Raw genomic sequence first — 14061 nt, 5'->3', positions numbered from 1 at the left:
ATGCATTATATTTTGGTGTTTTGAGAAACCCTGGATCTAACTATTCCAATGAAATAAATCTAAACATCTAAAATAAATGTAATGGGCAATAGACTTGGAAAGAAAATCCTAAAAAGAAAATATAAGTGAAAGTTATAAAAGAAAATTTCTAATTTAAAAATCAAATCTGTTCATTAATTTATTTTTGGTGTAGAGGGGAAATAGTAAAGAGCATCAATTGCATAAAAATAGTCAACAGGGAGAAGAAAAAGGAAGAATCAAAATGACTCTTCCTTAAATGTTTGAAAAGAAAATATAATAACAATAATGTGATAATTATATTCAGTACTTTTCATAAATTTCCTTTCCCATTATCTTTAGGTTGATAGAAAACTGTTTTCTTTACAGATTTATTATTTAAAAAGCAAAAGTTTGTTTTTAGTTTTATATTATATAAGTATCTTGTTCTAAAAAACCTATGAGTGTGTACTGCTGAATCACATAGTAATGAACTAGTCATTTGCACCCCCTCCCTTATGGTCCCGCAGAAGTCAGGGGTTAATGTGGGGTTTTAGACCACTTTTTAACCAGAATATGTCAAGAGGGGTGGTGGTATTGACTGTTTTTGACTCTTAACTTGGAAACAGGCTTTTATTAAAGTTTAATCCCCCACCCTTCCCTGGGACCATGGGTGTGGGGGTATCAAATGACTAGTGAATAAGAACATCCTACTATTCTCTTCAAGACATGATTTTTAATTCGCATGTCTTCCAGTCTTTAGCATTCATCTTGGCCCTCAGGTAGTTCCTGGTTCATAAAAGAGTAAAAACAATTATTTATTTTTCCTTTCAAAACAATCTTTTTATCAAGCCATTTATAATCTAACTAATTTTCCACAACTATTTGAAAAAAAAATAAACACCTGAGATGCAAGATGCAGACAATAACAACAATACATATTGAAAATAGGGTTTTTTTTAACCTCGGTAAGGAAAATTTCTCTTGTAAGTTGAAAATGCTGCTGTATCTTCTAAGGATATGTATCTTCTTAGTACTAAGAGCACAGGATATAAAGACAAGAACGGTCTTCTTTAGCAGTATTTGACAAATGCAACACGATATTGGTTAGCCTTTATGAAATATCTCAACACAATCAATCTGCCCTGAAGAAGTTTTATTAAAGACGAATTCCAGTTTTTGTTGTATCGTATTTTATTCAACAAAATCAAGAATATAGATAAAACGAAGAATGTCAAAACAAAACCTGTTATGCTAAAATAATTTGATTACTAAGTTAAGTACTCGCATTCTCAAAGCATACAAAAAGGACAACAAAAAGCCTAATAACTGTCATATCCTCAATAGACAATACAAATCGTCGTCCGAAACTTACCTTGCATTGTTTTTTTGGGTCGCTTTCTTGTGCTTCTGTTCGCTTTTTAATGTGAACTGTTACTTGCTTAAATTTACTAGCTAAAACCAGATAAGTCTTGGCGTGAATGAATGTTAGTAGATCTCCTCTAGTTGACTTTATCCTTAAGTCACAAAATTTGAGGCAAAATAAATAATTATCGCATAATCGACAATAACTTTTTCCCTTGCTCCGTGCTTGTATTTAGTCGCCATTTCGGGGCCGGGTGGGGCCTGGGAGTTGCGCAGCTGACTGACTGACTGGCTGGCTGGCTGGCTGGCGAGTGACACCACAGGGTACCCGCGCGATGACCACAAAAACCAAGTCGCATACCTATACCATATTTCTATGCCTATGGGGCTACGCGCGCGGCCTGCGGCCGCGCTTAGCTCCGCTATGATTAGTGACGTCACGTTGCTCCCAGTAGGCTTTGCGTTCGTTCTTCATGTCAGTACGAAGGTTACGGTTTATGGGATAGAATGATAGAAAAGGGCTAGTGAACTTCTCACCGTGCCGCCTCAAAATGGCTTATTATGCGATAAAACTTATCGACCCGAAAGCAAAAGGGATTTCTTTATGACATTGAGTATCTCTACGGGACGCGTTACACCGGCATCGGTTTTGGATGCAAAAAAGTTTGACTTATAGATTATGACATACCAGTGCCTGTTTTATCTAATTCGCTTATGCGAATTATGCGGGACCGGGCTGGTATTTACATATGACTTCCAAATAAAATAATTCTTGTGCCCGTTATTTAACAATTATTCGCCGAAGGCGAAGTGAATAGAGGTGGATAGCGGTGGGACTATCAACCGCTATTCGCTGAGCCTGAGGGGAATAATTGTTTTAGTATATACTTGGCGGGGACTGAACAAGACACATTTCGCTGTAATTATTTTATCGAATTTCCAACTTTGTTTAACTAATGGTAGCGGGAAACGAGAGTTGTTGATGTTCGGGTTTTTTTTGCTCGCTCTGAACATTGAGGGCACCAAATCCATTCTGTTTTTCCACACAATGCTTTTAACCACCACGAAATACAGAAACTCCAATGAAGACAACGAATTTTAAACAACATTGTTTTGTAGACTAATTTAGTCACGTTTGACGTAGTTTTCATGAATTTGATCGTAGAAATTATTTATTTCGCTTTGAATCAAGTTTAGCAAAAAGATGCCGTTTTAATGTGAAGCTCGATCATTTGGGGTGCTAAAAGTAAGTTTTTTTATGGTAATTTCACAAATCTCACTCATTATTCCGAGTTAGCGGTGAATACTGTCCATTATTCCGAGATAGCGAACCAATCAGAGCGCGTTCTTATGAAGTTCCCGCCAAGTATACATAAAAGAAATACTTAAACACCTCTACACCTCTATATATTCTTGGCATTTAAAATACATGTAAGACATAATCTTTAACTGGTCTTTCTTTAACCCATCATATCCCTCGCCGACGCTCGCTCTGTGACAGTAGTAGTCTGTGACGTAGTTTTTTTTTAAGGGGGGGGGGGGGGGTGGAGAAAATGGCTATATCTCTCCCCTAGAGAGTCACTTTCTTGTTTTTTTCTTTCTTCTTGCGACCCTCCGTGCTGCAATGAAAAAAGCTTTTATTTGTTTCTGGTTTTAGAAGGGAAGGATAATATGAAGACAATTTTAGTAGTTTTTCTTTAGCTTTCGAACATTATCTCATCGAGTAACCTACGTGATTATATGTTGTTCGCGCTTCTCGTTGCAAATAGTGGTTAGGTATCTTGTATTCTTTTCTATGGAATAGAAAGATAGAGTTGATGGTTTAGCTGCTCCCCTACATCGCATGTCATCTATATGCATTATATCCTAATTCAAATATATTGATTTTAGGAAACCAATATCTCAGACATCTTTAAATGAAACTTTTTGTGTTTCATGACCTAGCAAGTCTTTGCAAATTGTATCATAATTAATTTTCAATTTCTGATTGCTGTTATTGGTTAGCTTGTGGCATTGCTCATTAAATCAGATAAAAGGTAAAAATAGATTGGTAGGAACCCTAACCATCAGACCACAAAAACATAATGAATGTTGTTGTTGACAGATTTGTCTCTTTATTAGCCCGTAAAATTTTCAGTGATACCCCATAAGAAATTTTCCAGTGAATAGCTTCAGGATCCATAAATCATTCATAGGACTCTAACCTGCATTATTGACATATCAAAATAATCCAATCGTATCACTCAGTTTTTTGTTAAAATTAAAAGTAAACGAGGGGTGCGAAAAAGCACATTCATCATAGGAGAAAATGGATGCAATTGGTAATTACTTTGGGGTCAGTGTCACAAATTCGCCGAGAATAAATTATTTTTCCAATTTGTACGCTTATTTCCGGTCTTTCAACTTAGTCAAAACAGAAGGATATCCTATTGACATAAGCATTCCATTAACAAACCATTTGAAGAGATTGCTAATTATGTGCGCACATAACTATACTACTAACAGGAAGCCCATCTATCGAAGCATCCTCTCAGATGGACTGCAAAATAGCTCTTAAAAGCTACGGAATTCGATGTGCACCCGAGGAAGTAATCCTATTGGTTGCTCTATTAACCTGCGATGTTCTAATTGGCTGTTTCCCTTGAGCTGTGTACACGCCTGTCAAACCTATCTCGAGTCCTATACTCCGGAGAGTTTCAACACAAGATTAAGGAGTTAGGTAATATGTGGCGTGCGGTATGAATGGATTTAGTGATAATGTACTTTACAGCTCTCTCCGCCTCTTCAAATGACAAAGCTATTAGGAGTCTTTTCTCAAACCTTCTATGTCCATTATTCCGTGTGAGCGGCCACCAAACGAAAAGTAGGAATCGAAGTTAATTATCATTTACTTAGCAACTGGGTGGAAAAGACATTAATACTTGAGATGGGGACGAAGCGTGTTTGGAAAAGCAGTGGGATTGAGGGCTGAAAACTTTGATAAGTGTGGAGATCTGATACGATAGTGGAACGGTTGTAAACCACCAGATATATTTTTTGAAGGAGTGATCCGGCTTTTAATCAATTTTGCACAAGATTTTGGTGTAAGACACAAGATATCGATCCAAATTACGCGTTTCTTGATGTTTGAACACCATATAGCCGATTGTAAAACTGACGGGAAAACGTTCTTGCTCGGCTTAGAGACGCGCAAGTCCTTCAACGCTCCGAATTATTTAACCATAGTAATCCGTGAGGATTTACGGGTAACCAGAAAATTAAGAGTAGACTCAAGTTAATCAAAGCCCGGCATTGGGAGTCATGATGGTGTGAAATTTACTCATATCCATATTTACCCACGAAACGCGAGCATTTTGGGAATCACTTCATTTCATTGAGCACTTAAAAAGAGCATCTGTTCTGAACAAACGAGTATCATCTGCGAAAACATTCCCTTCTCAGGTTCCTTTACAAGTGCATAGGGTTTGTTTTTCTTGAATTCTTGGTTGATAAGAGGGTTCAGTTTCATTCAAAACAGTCTGCCTGTCTGCTATGTGAGAGGCTGGTGGCAAGAGTTGAATGTCAGCAAATTGTCGCGATATCGAGGATCAGTCTTCAGAGGGAAGTCCCGAGGACCGCTTCTTAGACAATTTGGTACCATCTCAATCGTTGTGAGCGATACATATAGATGCAAAAGATGAATGGTGTTCTATAATAGCGTGTTCATACGGAACGGATGAAGCAGGGTTTATCATTGACGATGGCTAATTTGTCTTCGAATTACAGCGATGAATTATCATCTGGCCTTGGCTCGAAACAAGACTTGGCAGACTTACATGTTGTCGTCCTATCTACATCGTTTATTGGGATACTTAGCGTTCTTACCCTAGTAGGAAACTTTATGGTCCTCGCCACTTTTTGCATGTGCAAGGAGCTACGAAGTATCACCAATTATTTTCTCGTTTCGCTCTCTGTTGCGGACATCCTAACGGCTGTTCTTTCCATGCCAATTTTCCTCGTCCTTAGGATAACAAATGACAAGTGGAACTTCCCCGGAGGACAAGGATTTGCCATGATATTCGGCACGGTTGATATGCTCTGTGGCACAGCGTCCATCTGGAATCTCTGTTTAGTTAGCCTGGATAGATTCCTTGCTATTTCAATGCCCCTAAAACATATGGTGATCTTAACCCCTTCCAGGGCGGTCTTCGTTATTATAGTTGCATGGGCCCTGGCTCTCGGAGTCTCCTCTCTCATACACGTAACTTGGGCGCACAAAGCATACCTCATTGTCACACTCAGTTTCTTTGTGCCTTTGGCATTAATTGTTTTCTCCTATGTGAAGATTTATCAAGTAAAAACTGCGACTTCCAGTCTTCGGCGTACAGGAGGCACAAAGTTCAAGCGTGATTTTCGAACAGCTCGTCAAATGATCATCGTTATTGGCTCGTTTATTATTTGTTGGTTTGGCTTTTTTGTAGTTAATGTTGTTTTAGCCTCAAGAAAAGTCAACCCAAGTCCTGTGATTCTAAACCTCGTCAAAGCTTTAACTTATCTTAATTCTTGCATAAACCCTCTACTGTTTACGTTTATTAGCCAGAAATTTAAGATTGCGTTTTCGCAGATTTTCCGATGCCAAAAACCGGATTTGCGATCCGCAACTCGACATACCAACTCAACCATTAGAAGGCAGAGTCAGTCTCGAAGAAACTGCTATTCGGTGATAAGCTCTAACTCCCCAAGCCCTGCGCCGAACCGAAGACTTCTACCAATCAATGAAGAAGCGCTGATAGAAAAAGAGACATGCCTGTGATAAAAAGACAATTTATAAAAAGAAAGTCAAACCCATAACGCTGGAAGGAAAGACATTGTTGTCAAGGACAGCGGGGACGGCTGTGAAAGAACGTCTCTCGCCCAACTAATAACATTTGTTTGAAAAAGCTTTTTTCAATTAAAAACTCCTTTGCGGTTATTTCGTTTATTGAATCAAATTCTTTGTTTTTTGATTACGAAAAGTACACAAGGAAGCAAAGCTACTTTATCTCGACGAAGACAAACCCACAAAAATAAAACATCTTTTTATAGCGCGTTCTTTCGCGCTTTTTCATGTTGCGTTTTATACAATTTATTGGGATTATTTTTATCAAGAAAAAAAGATTTAGCAGGCCCTAGGCTTAAATATTCCTTTTATTTGTGTTTGTTTGATATCGTAGACAGCTGAGTAACTTGTGTAGTCTGTATAGTAATAACCATTTCTATAGCAATAATAAAAATTAATTCGCTAGTCGCTAAAAGAGCTTTCTCTCAAAAGATGGTACTAAATGAAAACATACATAACGCCTTAGGCTTTCGTGAACTCGTATTACCTTGGAAGAATAAAAAGGTTGTGGAATTGATTAATATTCAACAAGCAGTCAGGGCCGAATGAAAACCTAAGTTGAGGTAAATATCTTAGTGTATTATACACTCTCTTGTTATCGAACTTTAATAAAACAACGAGGAGAGTTTAGAAGAGAAATTATCATACAAAAAATTGTTTGCAGCAGCACTAATATATCGAACACGGGTGAATAAATACAAAAAGCCCAATAGTCGTGTTCGTGAACCAGAAGAATAAATAATTCCAGTTTTTGGTGTTTTGAACACAGGTGAAGATACAATTGCTTGTTTGTTTGTAATACTCGCTGTATTACGAATAAGATACGCTAACCGCGAAACAAGTGGTTCTCTTAGAAGGTTAACATTAACACAAAAATATTTTGGTTTGGGCGGTCTACCTGTATAAATATCAAGCTGAGTGTTCGCAATAGTCGCACCTACCACGGAATGAACCAAAGGCCTCTCAATCAATACAGCATGCATTGCGTACACGAATATCTTATTCATTCAAAGTTTCTGTTGAAATTTTAACAAAGAAAAAAGTATTTCCGCAATTGTAGTTTGGCTATTAAAATAGAACTATAATTGATAATAAATAATAATTGTAATAAATCTACTTTGTGCAACATCGCAACTCCGATTCTTTTAACTCTTCAATGAACTGAGCATCTAAAGTAAATTTAATATCTCTTACTTACTTATAGCAGAAGGTCTAATTGAGAAACCTAGTCAAACAGGTTTTTAATTTCCAGTTAGTAGCTTGCAGTTTCGTTATGTATTTGTATAGAATTGTATTTCAAGACAGGTCCCAGATAATGGCATGTTTGACAGATTGCGTACACAAGGCAAGTGCTACTGTGAAAACAAGGCAAGAAATCAAACCATAACTCGTCTGTGCTTGTATCATCAAAAAACAATTAAATACGTACTGTATTTACACAGTGAAATCGAATAAATAACACATTAAATAAGAATTTAACTCTTGTGTTGTGGAAGGTGTTTTCAGAGGTGTGAGGGGAAGAAAATTCTGAAGACAAATCCCACCAATCAGCATTAAGCTCGCGATTGGAAGTTGAGGACGACAATCACAGCTCATAACGGCTTACTGCTGTGAATCTGATTGTATCACCAGCCATAGATACTGATTTTTATCCCTTTTCACAGCTGCCTTCTATTTTCAATCCTAAAAATAGCTTTGTCGCCATTCTTATTTACCATTTCATTACAACGCACGCTGTCGTGGCCACCTTGAAAATTTTGTAAAGCAAGGGCGGATCACTGGGCAGGGGAGAGGGGAAAGTTTTGTGGGGTAGGAGGACTGGGGGGCTTTCCGTCTTCCGTTTTGATGAACCTGTGGTGTAGTCTCTGCCTTATCCAACCATTTCTTGCTCTCCTTTAGTCTGGGCTCACCAACTCACGCTTCGTCTAATACTAAAAGATTTTTTTAACGCCTACACGTACGGTAATCGACTCAATTCAACTCGTTCTGTTTTTAACGATTGACTAGCCCGGTTTTTTTGTTATCAAAATATCGACTATTCTCTCGCTTTTTAACGGTGAAATATAGTCCGGCGGATATGTGTTTGAATTGCGCACTTTTTGCTAAAGTTACCAATTCTAGCATAGTGATTGCCTTCGTGAAATAACTAGCTGGAAGACGACTAATAAACTGCAGCTAAATAGTGACAAAACAGAACTGTTAGTTCTTAACGCTCGTCACCGTCTGCGTCCTCCTTTGCATTCGATCGCTGTCAATATTGAGATCATTTCCTCTTCAAAGAATGCAAAAAAAACATAGGTGTATGGTTCGATAACACTTTGACCATGGACAAACAAGTAACTTCAATATGCCATTCTTATACACGCTTTTATTTCTTCTAAACTAGACAATTGTAGCTCACTTTTCACTGGCCTTGATCGAAAGCAAATCTCTAAACTACAATATGTTCAGAATTCTGCGGCGCGACTTCTAACAGGAACCCGCAAATACGATCACGTCACTCCTGTTCTGCGTACCTTACACTGGCTACCCATCAGAGAAAAAATAGATTTTAAAATCCTTCTTTTATCTTTTAAATCCCTAAATGAAACCGCTCCAGACTATATGAAAGACCTTTTAACTCCTTATAAACCAAAGCGCAGTCTTCGTTCTTCAAATAAGTCTCTTTTAGTACAGCCCTCTTTTAAACTTAAGACCTACGGCTCAAGAGCCTTTTCCGCACCAGCACCAGCTATATGGAACTCCCTCCCACTAAAACTCCGGAATTGTAAAGAATTAAGTATGTTTAAATCCAAGATCAAGACCTTAGACCTTTTTAAACGCGTCTTCGACAATTGATTCTTAATTATTGATTCTCATAATCTTAGTTATGTATCACAACACATTTTTTTACTTTTTTTACTTTTTATTTTGTCTTTTTATTATCTATTTGATATAATTGTAATGAATTTTTAATTATTATTTTAATATAATATTAAAACTGTAAAGCGCCTTGGAGAAAGGCGCTATATAAATCGATATTATTATTATTATTATTATTATTATTATTATTATTATTATTATTATTATTATTATTATTATTATTATTATTATTATTATTATTATTATTATTATTATTATTATTATTATAGTTTTTAATACCCTTTCCAAGATAGGCTATAGAGCCAAGCTCAGATCGGTTTTAATTTCTAATTAATGAGGAGTATTGATTTGGCCGCCATTTTGAACCCGAAGTAAACTTCCTTTTCATAAAAAATAAATAAACTTGCTCATTTTATACTGTTGTCAATTGCCCCCACCCTCCTCCACCTCTCCAAGGAAGTGCAAATTTGTTATTCTCCGGTAAATCTGTTAAGCGTCGGTTATGGAACATATTTGCATTTTGACAAATTACCTTTATCCCTCCCCTTGGCGTGCACTTCATTGGTTCCTCCTGTTAATATGTGTCATCAATGGAACATATCAAAGTTTGGTGGCTTTATGTCCTGCACAGGACAGGACATAAAACTGTAATGTCTAGACTGTGACCCCTAGGTACAGATTTGTGACACTCCCAGCAAACATGTAGAGCATCACCCAATGATCATATATGTCCAGTTTTGTGTCAAGGATCATATGTCCAGTATGGTGCCATGTAAAAATGTGGTACTATGTTGTTATGTGCTATAAATTCTACACATTTCCAATAAAATTGTCGATTCGTTTAAAAAATAATAAAAAGACTATAAGACGACTTTCAACAGGAACCAGTTGAAATCTAAGTACAGCTAAGTCTTCTAAAGAGGATTCAAGATGGTTTGCATATAAGTGCGAGTATGACCAAAAGTGAAGCATTCTTAAAAATCCAACCTCTCTAGCTTTTATGTGAACGTAGCACGTGATAATTAGAGGTTCTCGTGCCTCAATTCTTTATGAAAACATTAATGTTTAATTTTAATATTTGACAAGTTTTGAGGGTTTTTGCAGGGCAATGAGATTAATACTTTCTAGTTCGGAAGACATTTCGAACATCTACATTTGCGGGGGACCGGGTCCGTTCATAGACGCGAATCGCCCCTCCGGGCCTCCCAGCCCCATTTTAGGCTTGGGAGGTGCGCTGGGCCCCTCCGACCCCCCCCCCCCCCCCCAGCCAATAATAATTGCTAATTATCAATCTACGTCGGGACCACTTCGCGTAGATGGATAATTAGTAATTATTAATCTACGCAAAACACACTCCACGTAGATAAATAATTAGCAATGGTTAGCAATCATTAATCTACGGAGACGCTATTGTGTCGCCCCTGCGGAGCGAATCGTGTAGGGCAGAGGATGCGCGGCACCGAGGCGCGCTCGGGAATGGTTCGCACTCGTCCTGTCTGATATCGCAGCCCGCGATACTGGCAATTAGAGACTGGGTGGCAAAAGGCATACCCAAAAACCCGCCCCGCCGGCCGCGATACGGGCAATTAGAGACAATTAGAGACAAACCTCCTTGCGGGCACTGACCACTTACTTAACTTCGAGCATGCCGACGGGGCTCATCTGATCCAATACAAAGACGGTGTCCGACGCTCACAATGGTACTATATCAGGGCCTTCGTCTTGGCGTACACAAACATAGCGTTGCGACGTATGTTGAGGCGGATTCCTCGCGAAGACGTCCTCCGAGTGTGCACAGATTCTATATACGCAAAGGCGGTGCCCAGTGGTGTAAAGCTCGTGGAGCGAAATCCGAGGTATGGAGAGTGGCGCCACAAGAAGCCTGGGTACGAGTGGCGACTCGAAGCGGCTTGGGGTACGAAGAAGTCGGGGAGCTTGGCCAAGGAGCCAAGTACTGCGCCGAGTCTGCCGTGCGATCTAGCGGCCGCAACCTCTGCAAAGATGTATCTAGCCGGCCAAGGAGGATCGGGGAAGACCGAGTGGGCGGTGAGCATTTTCCGCGGCCGCAACGTTGTGGTGCTCACCCCCGAGAACGACCTCGCCCACGGCCATCGCAACAACCCGCGCCTCGCGGTGAAGGCTCAAACCTACCACCACTACCTCTGCATACCAGCGGAGAAGCCGATAGAGGAGTGGAGACCTTCCGAGCTGGGGCACAAACTCGACCATCTCGCAGAAGTAATCATCATTGACGAGTGCTGTAAGGTACAGACTAAAGTGCTACGCGCCATCCTAGAGTACCTCGCCACGCGGCCGTGTCAGGTAGTGTGTTGTGGCGACTGTGGGCAGGTCCCGCCCTGGGGAGATAAAGAGGGGCCTCACGATATGCTCAAGGAGTGGGCACAAGCGAACATCCGCTGGTTCGAGTTCGACTACCGCTGCCTGTGTGAAGACTGCGGAAAGCCGTACAGTACATTCGACTGCGGCTCTGCCGCGCCCTCCTCCAGGCTCCACGACATGTTTCGAGAGGAGTGAGGTGGGGTAGCGTTCGACGCGGCGATCGAGCAGGCCCACCCAAGCGATATGTGGGTGTGCTCAACCAACAAGATGGGGGCTTTTGTTCAGCAGCGATTGATAGAGCACCACAGGAAAAACTACCCCCGATTGCCAGCAACCATCCGCTTTGACCCCGATCCTAGCGTCGCACATCGTTATCGCAAGCAAGGGCGACCGGTGCCCGTGCCAGGCAAAGGGGGTGAGAAGGTCGACGCGTACAAAGGCACGGTAGTCGAGGTTCCTTTCGACGCGGTCCTTAACGGACTTTCCTTCGAGTGGAAATACGCGGGCTGGGGTACAGTCCACCGGGTGCAGGGCAAGACTATCCAGACTCCAAGACGTCTATTTATCATAGACCACAGCTTAGAGGGCTGGATCACGAATGCTGTATACACCGGCATCTCCCGCGTGCGGCGCGCCGACCAGATAGTCCACGTGTTCCCCCCCGATAACACCCCAGGTGCCTTGGCTCCCACAGAACTGCAAGCTACGCCGAGTAAAGAGCTCATTACAGCGCGAATCAAGCGATACGCTGTAGACGACAGGCAAAAGGGTCGCACAAAGTACACAGGATCGCACCACGTTCTAACGGTAGACCACGTACTCGGCACGATTGCTGACGCGGAAAAGAAGTGCACGGTCTGTGGCACCCAGCTTCTGCTTCGGGGGTACACCAAGAGCCATCCCCAATGCTTCAGTATCGACCGGCTGGACGACAGCCAGGATTACTACAAGTGGAATGTCAGACTCAAGTGCCTTAGCTGCAATAGAAGGCACAAGCGCTGATCACGCAACGCGCAACTGCGAACGCGTGAAACCGTGCTTAGAGTACGCCGTGTAATACAACACTGGCTGTCCGGGCTCCATAACCCTCTTTAGTATTGGGTATGCCTTGCTTGTCCACCACGGGTCCGTCGCTCGCCGTCGGCCCCTGTCCTGGAGGTCTTCCTCGTTTACGGCGATGTACACCCCCGTTCCGACCTCTAAGGGGACCTCTAAGGGGGGCTTTTCGTCTTTGAGAGGCACGCGCCTCAGCTCAGCCAGTCATGCGAGTCTTCGTTGCGTTTATGTCCGAGACTACGATTGGCAAAGCGGTAACCCACTCGCGGTTTGTTTCGCCGGATGCAAGCTCCTTCGAGTACTACGCACGAAATAGGCGCTGTGCCAGCCAGCGATGGAAAGACTCGGCGAAAGCTTGGCTCCTGTGGTGCCCTGGCTCAGCCCGTCGGACCTCCACCCCGTGGTCTGTTAGGAGCTTTGTGGTAGCACCCTTGAACTCCGTGCCGTCATCAACCATGAGGACTTTAGGCCATGTGAAAGGTCCCTCTGCATAGATGTCAGCGAGTTCGCGGGAGACGACGGCCGCGCTCTTAGTCCTCAGTGGGCGGGCGGCTTTATATCGTGAAGCAACGTCAACGACAGTCAGGGCATACTTGTACCCGCGGTCGGTTGGCAAGAATAGCAGGTCTGACTGGTGGATACGGTTTGGTATCTGCTCCGAGAAGTGGGCGTAGGTAGTCGGAGGAGGGGGTGTCTGTGTGTAGCCCCCGACGGGCTGCGAGCTTACCCACTTGCGCACTCGATCTATGGAGGCTGAGCCCTTGGGGAGTTTGGCATGCAGAGCGGTCACTCCCTGGAAGCCACCTCTGGCGTAGTATATAGGACGAAGGAACGCATCGAGTTCTTCGTCGGATATGCGCTTCGGAGAACGACATTGGCGAATCTCTTAACGCACTCCCTGTCTGCGCACCACAACTCGAGGCTTCGGTTAGCAATGTCACCAAAGCTACATAACCCACCCACCGACATCGGTGTCACTCGCTTAGCAGCGGCTGCTACCTCGTGCATAGCACTCCACAACTGGTCTGCAATCATCTTGAACGTATACGTATACGCGCAGTATGGAAAAAGGCCGCCTAGATGCAGCGCCACAACGGCAGCTGCATCATAGCAAGCGGCTGGCTGTGTAGCCGATGGCGAGAGCGCCGGCGCCAATGTACGCCAACTCGGCGTTTTTCTGCGTTTTGCTGGGGATGTAGTAGTCGGACAGCTCAGGAGCCCGCATCGACTCCAGGGATTGTTTTGGTCGGATCTGGTTGTAGAGTTTGAGCGCGAAGTCAGTGTCGGTGAAATTTTGCTTTGCGAGGGCCCCTGTCTCGCGACTTTGCGCTTGCCAATCGAGGATTTTTTGTCGCCGCTGTTGGTAGCGTCCATAGTCTCGTTGGTATTTCTCGAGGGCCTTGTCGTGCCTCTCCTTCACAGCTAAGGCAGGGCTCTCATCGTTCGACAGGAACTTTGCGAGGTAGTTGCCACCAACGAATGCAGTCGCGTTTAGGACGGCGCCGCCAACCAAAATTGCGATGGAGGCCATCGAGTAGTATGTACGTTTCACGTGCTGTGTGTACGTGAACACGAGTCTAATA

The 14061-nt window shown here is 42.4% G+C and overlaps 1 protein-coding gene across 1 annotated transcript; it reads left to right on the top strand.

Moving 5' to 3' along the window:
- The first annotated feature begins 3862 nt into the window (after positions 1-3862).
- On the top strand, positions 3863-7694 carry LOC5504826 (dopamine receptor 2). Its single transcript, XM_032373174.2, has one exon. The coding sequence runs from the start codon at positions 5078-5080 to the stop codon at positions 6152-6154; it is 1077 nt and encodes a 358-aa protein (XP_032229065.1). The 5' UTR covers positions 3863-5077; the 3' UTR covers positions 6155-7694.
- Positions 7695-14061: the final 6367 nt, after the last annotated feature.

Source organism: Nematostella vectensis, chromosome 4 (genome assembly GCF_932526225.1).
Source record: "Nematostella vectensis chromosome 4, jaNemVect1.1, whole genome shotgun sequence".
In the NCBI taxonomy this organism is placed as follows: domain Eukaryota; kingdom Metazoa; phylum Cnidaria; class Anthozoa; order Actiniaria; family Edwardsiidae; genus Nematostella; species Nematostella vectensis.
This window is presented reverse-complemented; position numbering and strand designations above follow the sequence as displayed.